This window comes from Desmodus rotundus, chromosome 4 (genome assembly GCF_022682495.2).
Source record: "Desmodus rotundus isolate HL8 chromosome 4, HLdesRot8A.1, whole genome shotgun sequence".
Classification (NCBI taxonomy): domain Eukaryota; kingdom Metazoa; phylum Chordata; class Mammalia; order Chiroptera; family Phyllostomidae; genus Desmodus; species Desmodus rotundus.
This window is the reverse complement of record NC_071390.1, coordinates 131,558,472-131,580,728: the sequence shown is the minus strand read 5'-3', so window position 1 is coordinate 131,580,728 and position 22,257 is coordinate 131,558,472. Positions and strand designations below refer to the sequence as shown.

The following is a 22,257-nucleotide window of genomic DNA, read 5'->3' as shown; positions in this document are numbered from 1 at the left end:
AACTAGTACTCTCATTCTATTGATGTTTAAGAGACCCTCATAATTCTGGCCAAACATGCATGCAAAAAACAGGCTAATACTTGTTTCTTCAATGAGTATTCTTGAACACCTGCCTTATATCAATGACCATTTAAGAAGTAATACACTGGGAGGCCATCAAGGCCAAAATTCTCATTTTATAGGTAAGAAAATTAAGGTCTAAGGGGTGAAGAGATTTTTCCAAAATTACACAGCCAGCTGGTTAAGAAGAGTCAACTCAGGACTTGTGTCTGTGTCCAGGTTAGGGGACTGCAGCAGGGAAGGAAGCTTCTAGGAGATGTATGGTCCCCAAGAAAACAGAACAAAAGGTAACATTTTAAGATAAATATACAAGATGTAGCACCATTAAGTATTTAACAATCCTTTATGATTTCCAAGAAATTACTACTGAGAGCAGAAAAGTAGAGCAACATATAAGAAACATCAAAGGCAAGATTAACAACTTAGTTTCCTTTCTGAGTAAAACACTATACGCTCATGTAAATTGCTCATAAGATGTTTTAGAACAAAAGATTTCCAACAGGCAGAACAAAACCCAGTGCAAAATTCTAGGAGTACATGAAGGGCCTGTGGCATTTATTAAGCATCTTGGATCAGGCTTTCTTCTAAATTATATAAAGGAGTAAATTGATCCTGACATATTTCTATTCCAATGCTCTCTTTATGGCACATTTTAGTCTGCAAATACATAATCTTAGGGATAAAAATAAAATAGAAGAAGAGCTGATAGAGATTTTAATCTACATCTTAATCGACTTTACTGAATTTCCTTACCTGATTTTGGCATTGTTGTGCTCCCTGAGTGACAAATATCCAATTCACAAATACCCAGGATATAAAATAGACTGTTAGACAACTATAATATTTTTAAAATAAACTTTTGGAAAGAAAATATTTTTGTTAGTTGGGATCTGGTCTTATGTGAAAGGCATAAAAAGAGCTTTCAAAATTTTTCTTTCTTTTTATTGTTGTCTTATTACAGTTGTCCCAATTTCCCCCCATTGCTCTCCCTTTCCCTGCCCACCCCCCACCCCACTCCCACAGTCAATCCCCACCCTGTTGTCCATGTCTATGGGTCATTTATACTTGTTCTTTAAGTAGACCCTTCCCCTTCTTTCCTCCCTTAACCTCCTCCCTCCTTCCCTAAATTCTTCCTGATTTTTAGTTTGCCTTTCAGTTAGGCAGGCTTATGAAACTTATGCACTTATGAGATTTACAAGGTTTAGTCTTATGTGATTTAGACATACTTGTATGTGAGACTAGTAAAAGCTTTTGAAGGAAATACATTATAAAGTCTTTAATTTTTTCTTCATTTTTAGTTTGTTATTTCCATCTAATCCTTCTATTAGAAAATTCTCTCTGATAAAGGGTTAACATCCAAAATATAGAAAGAATTCATACAACTCAAAAGAAAAAAAACCCCAACAATTCATTTTAAAAGTGGGCAGAGGGTTTGAATAGATATTATTTCCCAAAGAAAAAAAATAGATGGCCAACAGGCACACAAAAAGGGGCTCAACATCACCACTTATCAGGGAAATGCAAATGAAATACACAATAAGGTATCACCCCACATCTATTAGAATGGCTATTACCAAGAAGATGAGAAATAACAAGTGTTGGTGAGGATGTGGAGAAAAGAAAACTTACAAAACAAACAAGCAAGCAAAATATAAGCAGAGACATTGAAATTAAGAACAATCTGACAGTAACCAGAGGGGAGGTTGGAGGGGGTAATGGAGGAGAAGAGGGGAAGGCTTTTCAGGAACATGTACAAAGGACACATGGACAAAACCAAGGCGGGGGAGGTGGGAGCAGGGGACGGAGGTGGGGATGGCTGAGGTGGAAGGTGGGAATGGTGGGGGATAAATGCAGACAACTGTACTTGAACAATAATAATTTTTTTTAAAAAAGAAAACTCTTGTGCAGTGTTAGTGGGAATGTCAATTGGTACAGCCACTATGGGAAACAATATGGAGATTCCTCAAAACATTAAAAATAGAACTACCACATGATCCAGCAATTCTACTTCTAGGTATTTATGTGAAGGAAATGAAAACACTAGCTCGACAAGATACCTGCACAGTCACGATGCAGCACTATTTAAAATATACAAGATATAGAGACAACCTGTGTGTTCATCAATGGATGAATGGATAAAGAAGTGGTGGTACATATATACAATATACAGTGAGATATTAGCCATAAAAACAAAGGAAATCTTACCATTTATGACAACATGGATGGACCTTGAAGGCATTATATTAAGTGAAATAAGTCAGACAGAGAAAGATGATTACCATATGAACTCACTTAGATTCTTAAGTGGAATCTAAGAAGAAAAAAAAGCCTAAGCTCATAGAGAACAGAGTAGTGGGTGCCAGAGGCAGGGGCCTGAGGAGAGCAAAATGGGTAAAGAGGGTTTGATGTAAAGAGGGTTTGAATGGGTAAAGAGGGTGTAATGGGCTGATTACACATCCAAAAGTTTCATAAAGCACTATAGAAAATCAGAAATACAGTATTAAGATATTTGCAAAAAAATGCAAAGTAATATTTCATTTTTTTGTTTTCATCCAAACTGGAGAGGTTTATAATGACACTATATATATATTTTGCCTTAATTTATTTTACTGAACCTTTGACACACAACTCAAATTTCAGATAACTATATTTATTGTCTCATCTGGTTTTGATAAGACAATATTGTTTATAGGATAGCATGCATATGTCCACCCCATTAAGAATTTTAATCAGGACTTCTGGCCAAGATGGAGGCATATATAGATACACTTTGCTTCCTCGCACAACTAAAAGTAGGACAACAACCAATTTAAAAATAAAACAACCAGAACTGCCAGAAAATCAAACTATATGCAAGTCCAAAAACCAAGGAGTTAAAGAAGAAACATTCATCCAGACCACTAGGAGGGGCAGAATAGGACAGCTGGGGTGCGAGGAGGGGAGAAGACATGTGGCAAGTTGGTGGCAGGCGGACCAGGAAGTCCCACATTCATGTGCGGATAAGCTGGGAGGAACACTGGAGACTGACAGACGGCATAACCCAGGGTTCCAGCACAGGAAACCAAAGCCTCAAAAACATCTGGTGGTAAAAATCTGTGGGGGTTGTGGCATTGGGAGAAACTCCCAGCCTCACGGGAGAGTTCATTGGAGAGAACCACAGGGTCCTAGAATGTACACAAACACACCCACCCAAGAATCAGCACCAGAAGGGCCCAATTTGCTTGTGGGTAGCAGGGGAAGTAACCTGAAAGGAGGGCAAGAGCCAAGCAAGTGGCATTGTTCCCTCTCTGACCGCCAACCCCCCCAATACAGTGCCAGAATCACAGAAGTGGGTTGCTCTGCCCTGGTGAATAATTAAGGCTCTGCCCCTTACAATGTAACAGGTAAGCTGAGAAAAAGAAATATGGCCCAAATGAAAGAATAGATCAAAACTCCAGAAAAAGAACTAAGCGATGAGGAGATACCCAACCTATTAGATGCAAAGTTCAAAACACTGGTAATCAGGGAATAAGAAGCATAATTGGTAGGTACAAAATAGACAGGGGGAGGTTAAGAAAAGTACAGGAAATGAAGAAGCCAAAGAACTTATATGTATGACCCATGGACATGAAATAAGGAGGAGGAGTAATGCAAGAGGGTGGGTGGGCACAGGGTAGAAGGGGATAAAGAGGAGAAAAAAATTGGACAACTATAATAGCATAATCAATAAAATATACTTAAAATAAAATATAATAAGAAAAACAAATTTTGATCATCTGGGTTTGAGGAAAAATATTTTTCTCTCCATAAAAACTATTATAAAGTCATTATCATATGAGGAGGTGATCAAACAGTATGCAAACACAAAAGAGAAGAGAATAAAGTGTTATAAGGATGTTTCAGAGAGTTAATTTATAAAAATTATAAGTTGTTTGAATTTTATAATATTTGTGGTATTTCTGGTTTGTGATTTCTTTTCTTATTCTAAATAGATATTTCATTTTATACCTAAAAAAATAGAATTTTAATTCTAGCCAGTGTGTCTCAGTTGGTTAGAGAATCGTCCTATACCAAAATGCTGCGGGTTCAAATCTCAGTCAGGGTACATACCTAGCTTGTAGGTTCGATCCCTGGTCGGGTCTTATATAATTCCTGGTCTGGGTGTGTACAGGGGGCAACCAATCGCTGTTTCTCTCTCATATCAATGTTTCTCTCTCTCCCTTCTTCTCTTCCATCCTCTCTCTCTAAAAAGCAATTTAAAAAAAAAAAGCAATTTAAAGAAATGTTCACAGGTGAGGATTAAGAAAATAATTTCAATCAGCTTCTTAACATGTGTTAAGGTGGGTGTGTGGGGAAAGGTACACTAAATACAGATTTTTTATTTTACTAGTAAAACATTTACTAATACCTTCTGGGGAAAATATAGAGAGGGCTATTCTACCAAAATTTAGGATGGCCATCTTCAAGTATAGAAAACATTTAAAAAAGTGAAAAGAAACCAAACTTGAAAGATAATCAAAGAAAAGCCTCCAGGAAAGTCTTTTCTCCATCCAGTCAAAAAGGATATACTGAGAGCTTGCTTAAAAGATAAAGGAAAGAGCTATTAGAACAATAAGAATTGTTGATATGAAAGATTATAAGAATGCTGTCAAGGGAGTAAATCAGCCAAGGAAGATAAAGCACAAGTGTTCTTAAGAGAGAAAGAAACTAAAAATGCTTACAAAAGAAAGAAAGCTAATGAGCTAGGGGGCTTCAAACATCCCTAAGGTTACATGTTAAAGGAAGAGATATTTATGTACGTGTCTCTCTCTGCCACTAGATTTTTAGCTCCTTAAAGCGAGATGCTATATCATATTCACACTTGTGTCTCCCAGAGTAACTAGCTCAGTTCCTTGTTCATAGAAGGTACTCAGTGGGTATTGAGTTGAGCTTCAATAAAAGTTACCTGTATTATACCGGCAGGCTATGAAACACAGTGCTGGGAATGAAGACAAATCTCAGTAAGTATATACTGGCTTATTTATTCATTCTACAAATTCTTAGTGAGCACCATGTTCTGGGAAAGCTCTGAAGAGAGAGCAATGGATCATATGTTAGGTTTGTTTTTCTTTATAAGAATATGATCCACTTCTTCCAAGTTTAGCGTTAGAAGAATTTCTTGATAATCAGGAGATAGTTGGACCACATGGCCCTTCCTTCCCCCCCTAACTTTCCCTAGCCATTGGGATATTTAAATTTATACTGACTAACACTGAGATAACTGTACTGGGATGGGGGACTGGAGGAGGTGCAGATCCCCCTTTTGGCACTACCCCTGCTTCCTATAATACAGCAAAAATAGTTTATTTAAGATTGGGAGATAACAAAAGGTAAATAAATGTAAATAATAGCATGCATTTGGATAATCTGGGTTGAAATTATACCTTGTCTCCAAAGCTCATGTCCTGCGGGGGAGGGGAGAAAGGAAGCAAAGTATAAACCAAAGAAGATGGTATAAGGGGGATAAATGGTAATGAAAGAATACAAGAAACATAAATTATTTTAAAACCCCAAAGAGATCTTAGCTATGGTCTCCTTTCTTGGCTCCCCATACCATATGGTGGATCATGGGAATCATCTAGTTATCTTTAATAGCTATTATTCAAGAGTACATTTTCAAACATTCTGACTTGACCTTTGGAGATCCAATCTCATTTTGTATCTATTTTGGGCCCACCCACTCAGTAAAGCTTTCCTGTTTTAGGACTAGCCTCTTTCTTTGGCAGTTATCGACAAGGAAGACCTAGTGCCTCAGGCTGCATGAGCTGAAAATTCTCACAGGACATACTCACATATAGTAACCGAATAGGTGAGAAAGTTACTTTATACCATGACAGTACTATACTCTCCAGTTTCTTCTTTCATTTCCTAAATAGGGAAATGGGCTCTGTATCTATTACAATAATGAGAATAACATAAAAAAAAGTTTGTCCATTGTGTCTAGCTAACCAAGTTCCATATTCATATCATAGAGGGGAAAAAACCCCTGTGTGTACACAAGTTCAAAATTTGGCTCAAAGCACTCTGTGAAGGGAAGGGAGTTGTGGCGGAAAGACAGAGTAGAAAGAGAAGCTACTCTTTCAAATGTCTCCTATGTGCTGGTATAGTTCTAGCAAAACTCACAAACATCTCATTGGGTCTTCACAACAAGCCTATGAATTCAGCTCGTCTTACAGATGTGGAAACAAAACACAAGGAACTAAGTGAGGAAGTCAGTTAGTGTTTAGCTTATAATTATTGTGCCAAATTGGAATGAATTCAGCTTAACGTAGTCACTCAATAGATACTTACTGTGAATTAACTATGCACAAGTATTACAATATATCATAGAAGAAACAAATTACTTCCACTCAAATAGTGGATAAAAAAACAGCCCACTAATGAGGACATCTTTCATATCCATTGAAATAATATTTTCAGATGACAAGAGTAGGGTAAAACACAACCATCCAGTGGTTTAAAAAGTAAATGTCTGGTGAGGAAAAAGAGGTAATAAACTTGTAATAGTATACTCCCTGAACATGTTCGTTCAGGTTAAAAATTCTCAAGCTGTTTAAAAATTGAATTTGCTCAGTTATATTGAGTCATTCATTCTGAGACAGCCTGAGGGCTGGGACATTAATTAGAACCAATTGTAGCAGATCCAAATGTAACACAGATCTCCACTTTAAAAGGCAGTGGGGGGAGGGGGTGGGAGAAGAGCCTCTTGTTCCCAGAAAAGAATTGTTTCAGAAATATGAAAAAGAAAAGACAATTATGAGGGGAAGTTGCATCAGAAGGCAGGAAAACAATGGAACAGAAAATAAATGACTGCATGGACTTGAACATCAGTAAGACCTGGATTTGGATCCTGATTCCCTTGAAGAAAGTTATTTGACATCTTTGAGCCTCAGGTTTCTCATTTATAAAATGGGGGGAAATAATACTACCACTTATGGTGAGTGTAAATGTTAAAGATGAAAATACAAATAAAATGTCAATGGGATCTTAGAGCTCTCGGTAAGTGGTTCCTATTATAATTATTAAGTGATTTAAGGAGACTATCCTTGAATTTAGTGAATAGTTAGTAATCTAATAGTGCCATATTGATTTAATGAAAGGCTAATCAATCTTTAAAATACATTTTACAACAGTGGTTCTTAACTAGCGTGTCCCCATTCATGGATTGGGGGAGCATTTTGAGAGTTTGCAGGGAGGTTTTTGGACATACAGTCATGCCAGTAGGAGTGGGAAGTGATACTTGAGATTAGTGGACAGGGGTTGGGGATGCTAGATATTTTGGAATTCTCAGGGAAGTCCTGCTCATAAAAGAATGCATGCACTCTATAGTTCTATAGCATTTTGATGAAAGAATTTGTGATTATTTCAGTTGGAGAATTATAGAAGTATATTGTTTGAGTTCCCAGGAATCAAATAAGAAATGAAATATGAATTCTAATTTTGGATTTATTATTTAAGCCAAGTCATTTTACTTTTATTGGTCTATTTATCTGAAAAACATGAGGCTTAAGATACACTGTTATTAACACAAGATTTACAGCTTTCCGGGTCTCTAATTCTAAATCAAGACTGCTGATTATTGATTCAGGCAATGCTTCCCCAAGTATGCTTCCCAGAGTACTGATAGGTTAGGACGTAGGTCCCCAACCCCGGCCTGTAAACCGGCTGGTCTGAGGCCTGTTTGGAACTGGGCCCGGAGCAAAGCTCTCCTGAGCTCTGCCTCCTGTTGCCCGGCTCCCCTCATCCATCCACTGCAGGCTAGCTGCCCGCCCCATGCCAAAAAGGCTGGGGACAGCTGGGTTAGGACACTTATGGGTGTAAGAAAATAGGGTTCTGTGGTCAATGTACCTAAGGGAAAAAACTGGGTTAAATGAAGTTACACATGTTTCTGTAGGTAAGACATTTCAATTTCCTTGCTAAGCTTAAGAGTACTGTGAATTTTCAAGAGAAGTATAGTGGATAGCATTTCTTTGTATATAAAGACCACAGAATGTCCCCCTCTCCCTATATCCTGAAAATCCCATGAAAGTAGCTTTCTGCATAGCAGGTGTTGGGACACACTAACTTAAGATGATGTACATTTAATACAGTGTTACAGAAAAGCTTACATTTTCAAAGGACTGAATCCCCATGGTTAATTTTCAGGCATTATAACAAGCAATGGGGAAAATAGTTCTGTGTAGCGATTTTCTTAAATCACATCATATGGTGGAATCCTAACTTGTAAGTTCAGGTTGACAGAGAGAAAGGAACTGAAAGGTTAACAAAAGAACACAAATTGAAATGTGTACTGAGCATGAGTCATTTCAGAACTACAGAATTGAAAGAGAGGTTCTTTTCACAGCAAAAGATTGCTCTGTTTAAACAATGCCGCCCAAAATAAACCCATGTTAGGTTGATTAAAGTAATTAATTTTGAAAGCTGCTATTATTTTTTTTGCCTGTATTTTTTACAGTGAAAACTCATTAATAAATAGCTATTACGAACAGCATCAACAAAATATATGACCTTCAAGGAAATGAGTGTTTCCCTGTGATTTAACAGGCTGCATATGAGCAAAGGTATAGGACAAAAGCCATATTTTGCTGGGTCTTGATTTAACCACTGAATGCTGAACCTCCAGTCTCCTGCAAAATGCTTCTACCCTTCTCTCCTTAGAAAAACAGCTTGGTATAGATATAGAAGGAAAGTAATATTACATATGGAAAATAAATAGGAAGAAAGATGATGAAATATTAGAAATACTATGTTTTCTTGATTATTTGGAGAGATTAGGCCACCAATATAGATGGGCTAAAAAGTAGAGTATAATTCTAGAAAGAACATAAATGACATTATTCCTGTTGCAGAAAAGAGCATAATTTCTTTAATGATTATTTTAAAGGTCAGTTGGTAGAAATTCACTAAATTTGTTTTGTGTGGGTGTGTCAGCAGTTGGTATTAGTTTAAAAAAAAACTAAATGTTTGACATTTAAAATTATTTTAGATTATACAAATCTCACATTTCAAAATGTAAATTATTTAATGAGTAGAATATCTGTTGGAAAAATTTTATCATCTAGTTTATTTGCCCTGCCATACAGCGTGTTTCTGGACCAGTTTCCTGCACAGGATGGTTTGTGAAAACTAATTTTAATAACATACCAAGTAAAAATCTACTATCAAAATAAAAACTACTAAATAGTCAAATAATGGATTCTAAAACCAGGTTAAGGCTGAACAAACATGTAAAGTCCTTAAGGGCATAAACAATACTGAAGTATATCTTTTACCAAACACTTAAGTCTTTACATGCACAACTCATTATCCCTCTAATCCAGGGTCCAAATTCAGTATCATTTATTGTGAGTCAGCCCAATGTTATGTGTCTTCTGACAGGAGGCAACATGACAGGCAGAATGTACTCATGACGTATTCCAGCCAAAAATGTAGAATTTGAATCCAACGAACCTTTGGATATAGCGCCCAGTTTACAGAAAATGCAGGGGATTGTGGAACAAACTACATGATAACACAAGGAAGCAAGTAAACCAGAAAGTGTGACATTCTCTAGAACAATTGGTCTGGTTTCTTCAGAAAATCAGGATCATAAAAAAAAAAGTATAGTGCTAGAGGAAGAGGGTTTTATGCATATTAATGGGATGTATTGTGTGGTCCTAAATGGGAGGCTCGCTCAGACAAACTAGCTTTAAAGGACATTTTCGTGTCACTAAGGAATTTTTAAAACTATATTCTGTGTTAGGTAAAACAAACGTTTACTAAAATAGATAGGTAGGCATCATCAGCTGATAAATAGCAAGTTACAAGACAGTATATACGGTATGAGTTCATTTAGTTTTAAAAAATACACACAGAACCAGAAAAATTACCCATTAGATGTTAAATATAGTGGATGTATAATTTTTTTTATTTATGCTTGCCTGTATGTTCTACAATGTAAATTCATTAATAAAGGGCTGTTAAGAACAACAACAAAATACATGGCCTTCAAGGAAATGACAGTGTCCCTGTGACTTACCAGGCTGCATATTATTAGCAAGGGTATATGACAAAACCCAAGTTTTGCCAGGTCTTGATTCTATGAGTGAATGCCTCCAGTCTCCTGCAAAATACTTCCACCCCATGCCACTCCTATCCCCCTACTTCTCCATCAGTCACATATTTCTGGGATTCTTTCACAAGTTGAGAGTAAGTACCCCTTGTCTCCTAAAGACAGAAAAAAAGAAAGACTTCAGCTTCTCACCATAGCCTAGGAGGTGTTGGATGAAATTCTTTCTCTGTTGGGCCCCTTACTCACTAGTGCCCCAGGAAGGAGGAGTGGCCAACCTAATGGGCTCTAGAGCTTGACATTTACTGAAGCACAGTTTGCTGATGGGTAGGTTGCTGGGTCACAAATGCAACTCTGCACTTTTTTCCCCACACCAGATGGAGTAGACTGCATGTCTAGCTCTAATATGTTAGCTGGGTACCAGTGTGTTAGCAGAACCTCATTAGTGCCTCCCACCATGAGGCCATGTCTTGCCACCCTCTCTGTGTTTCACCTGTAGCTGTCTGTCCACCATTCTCTCTCTTGCTGTTTAAGCTCCTCACAGGTGATGAGATGAGTCAGTCAACAGCTATCTTCATTTCTGTGGGAAAGAATCCCTCACTTTGACCTCAGCCCAATAGTGTAGCTAGTTCATCAGTCTCTTCAGCAGTGTGGACATATTTTTAGAGGCTATATTCTAAATGTCCTTTGTTGACAGGGAAAAATCCCAGAAAGATATACTTGGTTTCTGAAAGAAATATAAAAATTCTTCAAATAGAAAATTTACAGCACATGAAATATCAATTCCTCACAATACTTCACAAAAATTATGGTACAATACGTGCTTTTAGAGTAACATACCAGATAGTAAAATCTTGATAAAATGTACTATGTATTTCTGCTTCTTTGCTTTTTTAGGCACTCCTTCTACTTCTCTATGGAATGTGTTGATATTTTAATTAAAAGGCATACAATAAAAATAAAAACAAAATAAATCCAAATGTTGAACATCTATATTTTTTGCAAATTTGGAATTTCATGGAAATTTCTTATCTGAAAAATCATCCTCATAGCAACTAACCATAACTTTACTAACAGAGTCACAATCTCTAGCTCATTCTTGCTACACAGAATTACAAGTTGCCGTGAAAAACAAGAAACCAGAAAAACAAAAGCATATCCTTTCTCAATGCTTTTAGCATGAGAACACAGTGACATTTGGTATTTTTGCTGAAGCAGTTATGTGTGTCAACCTGTGTATTAGCATATATTCTTCTATCCACCAAAAGGATTGGTCAGGTAAAAAACATCAATTTAATTTACCAGACAATTATAAATCCTGCACTATAAAGGAAGGAAGAAAACAAGTAAGGCAGGTGGATAGGTTAGTTCTGGGGAACAGATTAGGTTGTGCTATCAGAAAACAAGGCATTTTATCTGATAATGAAGAAATTCATTACAGGTAGAGAGCCAAAAGAGATATACTTTTGACCAGTTATTTGTCTTATTGTAACAACATAATTACAAAACATAAAGTAATATATAACAATTTGTTATTATTTTCCACAATATTTTCACTTGGTTATGTTCATCTTTAAGTTGTTTAGAGTATGTAATATCCTGTTCTTATTCCTCTAGTTTTGATAGATTGGGAAGCTGAGAAATGAAGTTCCCAGCAAATTACCAAAGATAGCAAAACTATGTAATGACAGAATTGGTCATAGAACACATCATTCCTGCCTCCTCATCCAATAAGAACAGATCTGTGTATTTCCACAATTTTTAAAGCTAGGTTACCCTGGAGATTGCTTGTAAAGAGATTACTTGAACTAAACACATACTTTGAGTATTTTCTAGTTATGTCTTTTCCTTATGTCAATGTATTTTGTTTTTATGATTTTTTTTTACTTCTGATAAAATCTTACAGAAAAAAGCACAGTAGCTGCTCTTTGAAGGTAGCTTTAAAAATTTTCTAATGTTAATATAAATCAGCAGAAACCTGTATCCTATATTAATTAATTTAGACAAGAAACATCGTCGCCTATTGTCAGATTTAACATTTAGTATTTCATTTGTTTTCATGCCAACCTTGCAAGTACGTACATATTATACTTATGTTTCAGAAGAAGTGAAGCAATTTGCCTGGGGTCATGTAGTTACTGGCAGAGCCAGAATTTGTATCCAGATCTCTACTCTCAAAGCCACAGGATTTCTACTCCACCAAGTTTACATGTCCTTCTCTCAAAGTGCTGTGGGTGCTCAGATGGGAAGAAAAATACATTTGATTGGGAGGGAGATCAAGTAAGGCTTCAGGAAAGAAGGACCATTTGAGCTAGCCCTTGAAAGTGTGCCTGTTTTGATCATGTGGGAATGGAAAGTTGAGAAGTGGAAACCAAGAACAATGTGAACAAATGGACAGAGAGGGAAAGTCACCACATGTAGAGAACAAATTCAGATGGAACTTAGGGAGAAAGAAAAAGAAATGTGTTACATTAGCAAGGTGTTTAATGGTATAGAGATCCTTGAACAAAAAAGGCAGTGAGAGCCTTTACTACCTACCAGTGGCCTAGAAATAGAGGTATGACTATAACACACACTCCTAAAATTTCAATGGTATCTAGATAAGTAGAATGAGTTTCTTCTTAAGAGGAGTTTTTCCCCCCTTTAATTTATAAAGAGTAAGGAAACCCTTCTACTCAACGACTCAGAATTTAAATGGAGATGGTGTTTGGGATATCAAAAACAAACTCTACCAACCTTTCATTAAGAGAGAGAGATAAACAGATATAGATATTAAATATTGGTTTCTAAAATCAGGCCATGAAAGTTTTATTGAAAGTGTCTTGCTTTAATTTAGATAAACATAATTATAAGTTTGCTTTGCCATGGTAAAACTTTTAGTTATGAAGCTCAGCTATGAGACTCATCAGCCACCTGATGGTGAAGTACTGGATTGTACCTATGCTGCACCTATACCGAGGCTGCCCACTAATTTATTTATTGTGGCAGTGTGTTTAACTAAAACATTATTTCCCAGCTTCCCTTTCAGCTGTCTGTGTCCTGTCATTAAGTACTGGCCAATGAAATCTAAGTAAATATTTTTTTTGCATGGGCCTTCCAGGAAAGTGCTTAGAGGTAAGGGTGATTTTTGTTCTGCCAGGAAAATGGATGTGATAGCTGTAATCCCAATGGTCATAATATCTCTGCTAACCTCTTTGGTGCCTTTGAACGGAATAGAACGAACACTGATCCTTGCAGGTGAATTAAAAAAAGTTCCTCCTCTGTGTATATGCAATACATCGCACTATACAGACCCCACTCACTTCTTGGTCTGGTGCCTTTGCAGTAAACAAACTGCACAACCACATGAGGTGGCCCTGACAGCCACAGTGGACTATGAGGCAGGAAAGGAAGGCATGTTCTAAAGATAGCAAAGCTAAAGAGAGAAGGAGACAGGTCCCTGTTGACCATGGATGTGCCATATCAGCCCTGAAAGGGCTACTTCCAGACTTCTTTTGCATGAGAAAAAAAATTTTTGTTGGTCACTTATTTTTGATTTCTTTCACTAGCAGTTAATTGCTAGTAAATTAAGAACACATGTCATGTTTTGAGAAGTGCTACGATTAATTACTTAATTAAATGAATGTTCCTTGAGCATTATGTATCAGATACTCTGTAATATGCCAACAAAGACAGAGTTTACAATCTAGGATGTGAAAGACAAATGTGTACTTACGTAGATAATTACAGTATACTGTAGTATGGTTGTTCAGTCTCATATTGCACAAAGATATGTAGCTAAGAGTTGTATAGGGGCTGTGCTTTGCATTTACCACAGGTATAGTAATCGTAAATGGATGTCCCTTTTTAAAGACTAAGATTCAGCCAATAATAATGCCTTATTGTTGCTTAGTTCAGTAATTTCCAAACTTATTTTAGCAGCAGCTAGCCTTCTTTGAAAGAACTCTCATGAAGAAACACATGTATCAGTCTTGATGTTTTGGTTTTAGTGGTCTAACTTAAATTAGTTTAGATGTAGAAAAGAATTTACTAATTTATTTATACTTATTATAATAGATGTGGGCACAGAGGCTAAGGAAATAAATAGTAGGGCTCTTAAGGAAGGCTTCACATAGGAAGTGATGCTTGAACTAAATCTTGAAGGATGATTTCAAGGAGTAGACAAAGTGAAAAACAGCATACTATGCTGAAGAAAGAGCAGGTACAAAGCTATCTAAGAAAGAGCATGTCCTGTTTCAGAAATGAGAAGTAGAGAGAAAGGGTGGTAGTTAAGTGGCTACAAGGTGTGGGGGGCAGTGGTAAGAGAGATAGCTTATTAAGAGACATACATGCTTGTGAAATTAGGTTTTAGTTTACAAATTATAGGGAGTCGGTGAAAAATTTTAAAGAGCAGAGTAATATGAATAGCATATGTTTTAGGAGGATGTTGGGATTATGCTTTATCCCAGGGATACATTAATAGACAAAATGCAAGAGCTCATGTAAAACATGACAAACTGACTTAAGAGAGCAGTACATTGAATTGGAGAGAATCAATTAATGAAAATATTTAGTAGGTGAAACTATTAGACTGTGATGAGGATGAGAGGGAAAAGTTAAGGATGATTCCCAAGATTCTATACTGGGTGATCATTTGTATGATTGCATGACCATTAGCATGGTGGTACAATTTTTAATGAGAGAGGGTCACACAAGGTCAGGAATAGACAATCAGCACAGTTTCAGATATCCTGATCTTGAAATGCATGCAGTTTGTGCAGACCGACTCTAGGTGGACATACCCAGGAGGACATTGACAATATAGATCTGAATGTGTGGTAAGAACTCTGAATTAGAGGGGTCAATTTGGGAGTAGTAACGGTAAAGATGTACAGGCATACCTTGGAGATATTGAGAATTTAATTCCCAACAACTTTAATAAAGTGAGTATCGCAATAAAGCAAATTGTAATCTCTTTTGCTGGCGGAGGGTCTTTCCTTCAATCTGTAAAAAATGCAACATCTGTGAGGTGCAATAAAGCAGAGCACAATCAAATGAAGTATGCCTATAGTTAAAATTTGTATATCTGGCTGTCTGAGATTCAAATAGTGTTTGGAACTAATATGAAAAAACACAAGAGGCTCAAAAAGGAAAAGAGGTCTATTATGGCCTTCATGCTGCCAAATATCTTCCCATTAAGCAGTCAGTGTCTGATATTGCCGTTGTTGTGATTTATTCCTTTAGGTTAAGGTTGTATCTCTAAGTAATTGCCTCTTAAAAATACCTTTGGGACAAATTAAATAGACAACAGAGTAGTTTAATGAAAAGAAAACCTGAGCTAGGTATCCAGAGATCAATTTCTACCACTGACTTAGCCATTGACTGCCTGCGTGATGTTCAGCAAGTCACCTTGCCTTAGGTTCCTCCTGTGCAAAATAAGGAAGTAAGACCAGGTGACCTTCAATGTTTGGTAGACTGCGATTCAACCAATAATATTGTGTTACTGTACTTTAGTTCAGTGATTTTTCAAATATATTTAGCAGCAATTAGCATTCTTTGAAAGAACTTTCATGCAGAAACACAATGTGTTAGGATGTGTTGGTTGCTGAGGTCTAGCTCAAGTTAGTTTACATGTAGAAGAAAATAGTATATACTTGTTAGTATATACTATGTGAAAAGGTGGAGCTGAACCCCATGGATGACTGGAACCTGAGACTGGCGCATCACCAGGACTTGCTCTCTACACTTCTCACCTCTGTGTGATGGCTTCATTCTACGCAAGGTAGTATGTGGCCACTGGCCACTCTCATGACTTCCTTCTTCCTTCCTTCTTGTCTCAGACTACCATTATGATTGAAATAGCCTTTCCCCTCCTTTTCCCTGAAAACATTCTGGGAATGTGTGCTTTGGCTTGGGTCATACTGCCCACCCTGCAGCCAAGAAGTTGGGGGATTCTCATGAGCTGTAGCTGGCACTAGAATTACATGTTTATAGTACAGGCAGAAATAGTTTCCCCAAAGAAAAGGAGTATTATTTACAGAAAAATGAAAGTTACCAGGCAGGCAGATGGTCAATATGTAAAACAGCTAAAACAGAAGCTTTTCAACTGAGGTCCCACCTATATGGTCCTCTTGGAGTATCCTAGGTGGCTTCTGAAGCATACCTTTGAAGATCCCACAAGGATCCTTGGAATATAGCATTAAAGTAATGGGTTCTATTGATTGGTTAGTATGCCAGGTGCCTGCAAGTCCATGACAAATGAAAGCACTAGATATTTACTGAGGGTGGTGGTGTGTCTACCTAGTAGAAAATTCCTGGAATTTAGGGAATGACTACAAAGAGTGGTTCTGATGTTGATGGGGTTGGGGTGGACATTCTGAATATTCAGGGATCAATAGGATTGAGACAGAGAGTGTAGAAAGAGTAGGCAGGAGGACATCAAGATGAACTTTGCCTACTTAGAGAAATAATTATTTGAGAAAATTATTACTTCTCAATTCTCAATCTCATTTTATCTAAGACTAACATATCATATAGCACACTACTAATAATGGTGGAAAATGTCCTTACTTAGGTAAGATAGTGGGATGGCCCTTGGTGTCATCCGCAGTCATTCTAGAGAAAGGAACAAAGGGTAAGCTGATGGAAAGAGAGTTGATGGACCTGGAAAGGGACAGAGGCAATGAGTGAAGCCACTTTTCCTCAACAAATATACCCATGGCAGGTGGTACCTCAAAAATATTAGAAATAAAGTAATGGAGATATAGGGAGAGAGAGGAAGAGGAATAAGATGAGTAAAATAAGAGAAGATAAAGAGGAGTATAGTTAAGTAAAATGGGGAATATACAGCCCTGTCAGGAACCTGGGACACAAAAATTCAAGATTATTTTGATTATTACTTGTTTAAAAGTTGTACTAATGAATGTTATATAAATTACATTTAATTATTTTACCAGTTATACCTTACCAAATAATTTAAATGTGACACTTTTTTGAAAAGTTATATAGCTACTAATATAAAAATGTATATTGCAACCAGTAAAATCAAATTTAATTCTTTATCAAACAGTAATAATGTTCCTAAAATTTTTTTTAAATCCTTGCTTTTTGAGCAAGTTTTTCAAAGGAATTTCAGAAAACAGACAAAGGAACATAATTACAAGGGACATTATAGATCCAGTTACCTGTATTACCTACAGGAAAAACACGAAGAGATCAGATTTACTCAGATCAAATATTAATTGCTAATTTGGAAAAGACACAGGTCATTAGGACATGCAGTACCTTTTTTTTTAATTCAGAAGGAATCAACCATTTTTGTAATAATACAAATAAACATAACTGTTGCTTCAGAAAAAAGCTGTATCTACACAGCAGTGCTATTAAACCAATTTGGTCAAAAGGTCTTACCTAAGCCAGAAGTTTTCACTTGTATAAATCACTTCTTTAAAGAGATATTTTCTTATTGTGTTCTTACTTTTAATCTTAATTAAAAATTGTAATACCCGACAAACATAAAAATTCCTATGAAAAATGAAAAGCAGGTTAAAATGTTGTTGTAAACATTGATCTACTATAAAATTGCTTTTTAAAATGGCTTAAGTGTTAGTCTTCAGTTGGAATGTCTTTTGAATTGGACTCTTAGAGGAGAGGGGTTTTTGTTTTTACATTAGCGAAGGTTTCTCAGCATTTTCATAGCACCAAAAAACTCTTTGAAATTATTACTTCTCAATTCTCAATCTCATTGCAAATGAGTAAAACAAAAATCTAATTTTGGATGATATAATATGTAAAAGTATTGCTTTCCTTTTGTTTTTAGTGATTCAATTTGTTTGCTATGTATTGCATAGGGAACATCCCTGAGAGATTAACTTTAACCTGCATTCAATTGACCTTTTTATAATGAAATCCTCTATGCTTAACTCTGAATTATTCGATGGATTGTGACTCAATTAGTATTTAAAACTTAAAGGCCAACAATGAACACCCCCTACATAAATCTGAGCTTCAGGACCCACAAACCTCACCATTTAATTAGTGCTTCTTTAACATCCACAAAGGCTCTCCCCTCCTCCCCTCTTTCCTCACTACTCCAAGTCAGCCTGTGAACAGGACAGGTATCACTCAAGCGAAAATGCCAGTGCCATCAGCCTTATCCTCCTGGGCATTGTTGTGACTATCAATTTTGTGTTACTTTTCATACTTTCAATTCTGGTTTGTCCTGTAAGAGTTTCCTGTTTATGTGTCTGCTTCCCCTATGACTGTGAGCTACCGAAGAACAGGGACTACTTATGCTTATCTTTGTATCTCTGATGCTAAATACAATGTCTGAAGCATAATACACCCTCCATTAAAGCCTGTTATAGATGAATGAATAGCTAGGAATCTATATAGCTACAGCTATTAGAAGAAGCTTAAATCTGTGAGAATACCCCATCATCTGATATTTATTTCCCTCTTTTTTTCAACATTTGGTAGTATTTCTCCTTGAGAAAGAGTGTTTGTGTGCCAAGGAGAAATGCTGTGGCAAGATGCTAATGAGGCAGGTTTACCATTCTGGGTTCCTGAAGTGACTTGTTTGGCCTTGTTGCTTACAAAGCCTAAGATAATTATTCATTATATGTCAGCTTAGACTCAAGATAGTTGAGAATGAATGGGACTTTTTCCAAGTTTAAGATCATTTTGATGCCTATTACAGAAGCTAGTATGGGAGTGGTGTTGCTAGGGAGAGAAATAGAAACTTAACACAGGTGGAAAACAAAACAGCCTGAGGTCTTCTAAGCCGTTAAGGGGCTTCTTTGCTCACTCACTCACACTTCCTGGTAACAAAGATGAAAGTGGTGAAATTGTTCTTCTGCAATGATGGAGTCTTTTAATAGCTGATCAGTTTTGGCTAAATGGTGATTTGCATTTTTACCGCATCGTTTTCCCGAGGAGTTTAAATTAAGATTTTTTGATTCAGTAATAGGGCCTAAGATTAATTGCAACCAACACAATGTGCTTGGTGTGCTAAACCCCTCTAGAAAAAAACCCCTGCACACTGCTAATATACCTGTGACCAGCACTGGTAAGTACACAAGCTTGGAGCATGCATTGAGAAAGAGATTGTGCAAAATTGCAACAGCAGTGTTGTCTCTAGAGCTGACATGATTTGTATTTTTGGACTGCTGGTTTTAACAGCTGAATGGAACTGACCCACAAAAACAAAATTAAGCCCCAGAAACTTAAAATGTCAAGGCCACATTCATCAAGTAAATATTAATATTTCTAGTTTACACTTTGATGTTTTCATTCTGCAGCCAAAGAAACGTGATTATATCGCGAGAAGTGAGAATGACAAAATAAATAGGACGTGATTATCGCAGAGCGTCACAGGTTCTTTTATTTACCCTTCGCTGTACAACCTACAGCCATTACACATTTTTAAAAACCCACTGAAGATGTCAGGAAACATTTCCTTCGCTCACTTCACCTCACCTGGCATCTCAGTCACCCAGACCAGCGCTCAGCTTCTCTGTCAGCTTCTGGCGAACGTGCAGTAAACAGCGCCGAACGCGGGGGGAGGCGGCTCGCCAGTCTCTCTCTCCCCGCACCATGCATTTGTGGATGTGGGTTTTTTAATATCCTACCAGCCTTCCCAGCTCAGCTCGACACTCAAGCAAAGAAAAGAGAGTAAGAAAACAGTAAGAGTAAAGGAGAAAATAGTAAGGACCCCAAGCCGCCGCACGCGCACGCGCACGCGCACGCGCACAGGACCAACTACGGCGCCCAGGGGGCGTGGCCAAGGCGGGGCGATGGAGCTTCTCCTCCTTCCCCCTCACCCCACCCCTCCGCTCCGGGGAGTGACTGACTCCCGCCAGGCCCTCCACGTCAATCAACCCTTCTTCTCTCACTCCCTGCACCTTGTTATTAATCTCAATACGGATATCGCGCGGACGCCTCTCCCCCGGCCCTCGGGGGTGTGAACGTGTGTGAGAGCAAAGACACCGAAAGCTGGCGTTTCTGTGTAGCAGCCTCGGCCCCGGCAGCAGCAAGCGCAGCAGCAACCCCCGCAGCGGCGGCAGCCTCAGCGCCAGGAGGCCAAGGCCAAGGCCAGGCTTTGCGCGGCTCTCGTAGTAGTAGCCGCGGCTCCGGCAGCTGCGGGGGCGCAGCTTCCCTCGGCGAGGGCCTTCTCCTCGGCAGTCGCGGGACCTCTCCTGCGAGCCCAGAGTCACCGTCCCCGAAGGCCGGCAGCGCGGCCCTCGTCCCCCTCCCCGCCCCCGTCCGTCTCCTTCTAGCTCCCTTCAGCTGCCCTCCTCACCGCTGCCTCTGCCGTTCCTCAGGCGGCTCGGCCCGGCCTGCCCGCCCCGCGTCCCCTCCGGCCGGTGCCTCTTTCCCCCCGGCGGGCTGCCTGCATGTCTTTGCTGCCCTCAGCCCCGCCGCCACCGCCGCCACCGCCTCCCCCGCCGCCGCAGCACCAGCACCAGCCGCCCCGCCGCCGCCGCCGCCGCCGCCGCCCGGACCCCGGCGCGCTGAATGCAGGTGAGGAGAGGGCGCGGGGCCCCCCGGGCCCCCGCGCTCTGCTCGCCCGCGCGCCCGAGCCCCGGGCCGGACCCCGCCGGCCGCGGCCGCTGCCCTTCGGGGCGGGAGAGCGCGAGGCCCGCCCGTGGGTGTTCGTGTTTGCGTCTGCGGCCGCGGCGCTGGAGGGGAAGCATCTGTGGGGCCTGGTGCGCGCGCGCGCGCGTGTTTGTGTGTGTTTCCCTGCCGCGGGGAAATGGCTGCTGCTGCTCCCCCTGGGCCAGAAGAAGAGAATGAGGTAGAGTGTGTTCGGAGCCCCGGGTAGGATCGGGCGTGTTGGGAAGAGGAGCTCGGCCCCGGGGAGAGGCGGTGGGAGAAGGACTAAGGTGTGTGTGGGCTGCGGGCTGGGACTTTGGCGGGCGGGGAGGCGGCCGCGAGGAGCCGGCAGCTAGTGGGTGTGTGTCGGCTGCGGGGCCGGCCCGGGGCTCCGTCGGGGGTTCCGGGTGTGGGTGTTGGGGGAGAGGGAGTTCCTCGCTCGGGGGCCGGGACCCTCAGGTGGCGTGTCCGTCGCGCTTGGGGCCGAGACCCCGGAGCCGCGCAGCCGAGAGCCGCTCCGCGGGTCCCGGGCCCGGGCGGGCGAGGGTGAGCGCGGTGCGCTCGGAGCGGCGGGGCCCGGGGAGCGGCGGGCCGGGGCCGCGCCTCCGTCCTCGCGGCCGCGGCAGGAAGCGCGCCGGCCTGCGGCGCGGCCTAACCGCCTCCGCGCCCGCCCGCCCCGCCCGCCCGCCCGCCCCCCGGGACGCCTGGCCGCGCGGGCCCGCGGCGCTGTCTCCGGCCTGGGCAGGTGAGGTCGGAGGCGGGACGTGCTGATCGAGGTCGCCGCCGCCGCCTCCGCGTCCCCTGAGGAGAGGCGAAGGCACATTTTGACGTCGAAACTGCGAGCCCCCCCTCCCCCCCTCCCCCCCCGCCGGCGGTGGGACCTGGGGAAAGTGAATCAAAGCAGTAAATCTCGGGAATACGCGGTGTCGAGATCCCTTTTCCTTCTTAGGGCTGTGTGGAGGGTCTGAGTGCATATTTTCATTTTTCGTTGCAAATACTTTATGGTGGGTAGCATGTATGCATTCCTTTTGAAGCTAAAGATTTTCTTGGAGGGGCGAGGGAAGAAATGGAAGCCGGCCTCCCGGCCCCGCGGTGTCGGCGAGATCGGGTCGGTTTTGTGCGTTGGAAATTGTTTCATCCTGCCTCCTAGGGGGAGAGGCGCGCACTGGCCGAGCTGGGCCCGTGAGGAAGGGGAAGTTCCCGGAGCTGTCATCCTCCTGCACTCCGCCGCCTGCTCGGCTTCGGCGCTTCGGGTGGATTTGTGTGCTGGCGGTTTGGCCGAGCTGTGTGTACGCAGTGGAAGCACGGCGCTGCCTTTTAGGAGATGCTGCCTTATTACCTCTAGTTATCTCAATTGCCAATCCAGATAGTTGGGCACAAACACACTTTCCCTTCGTCTTCAAAACCTAGATCAGGCAGCCTCTATTGTCTCCTCAGAGTACTCGCGAAAAGCTATTTTGAGAGTAGTCTAAGTAAAACGCAACTCTAAAGAGAAATCTGCCAATAAGTGTACAAGGCATTAAAGAATTAAATATAATTGGTATTTGGCTAATTACTTG

General features: G+C 40.3%; 2 protein-coding genes across 10 annotated transcripts in view; one reads left to right on the top strand and one right to left on the bottom strand.

Moving 5' to 3' along the window:
- The window catches only part of MRPL1 (mitochondrial ribosomal protein L1), an 87,148-nt gene extending 67,252 nt beyond the window's left edge, over positions 1-19,896 (bottom strand). For 2 of the 5 annotated variants that reach the window (XM_053923344.2, XM_053923345.2), the window contains exons 1-2: positions 19,583-19,896; positions 4,150-4,283 (exon numbers count right to left, since the gene is read on the bottom strand). The gene's annotated coding sequence lies outside the window, so the exon portion shown is untranslated. Of the gene's footprint in view, positions 1-4,149; positions 4,284-10,096; positions 10,199-15,006; positions 15,110-17,515; positions 17,630-19,582 lie in introns of those variants that run through there. The other 3 variants (XM_053923346.2, XM_053923348.2, XM_053923347.2) reach the window with 3 other exon arrangements.
- CNOT6L (CCR4-NOT transcription complex subunit 6 like) overlaps positions 15,709-22,257 on the top strand; it is a 99,556-nt gene continuing 93,007 nt past the window's right edge. The window contains exon 1 of one of the 5 annotated variants that reach the window (XM_053923343.2): positions 15,709-15,887. In XM_053923343.2, the coding sequence (XP_053779318.1) occupies positions 15,868-15,887 (20 nt within the window). In that variant the 5' untranslated portion in view covers positions 15,709-15,867. Of the gene's footprint in view, positions 15,888-20,022; positions 20,627-20,764; positions 20,989-22,257 lie in introns of those variants that run through there. The other 4 variants (XM_045184918.3, XM_053923342.1, XM_045184923.2 and 1 more) reach the window with 4 other exon arrangements.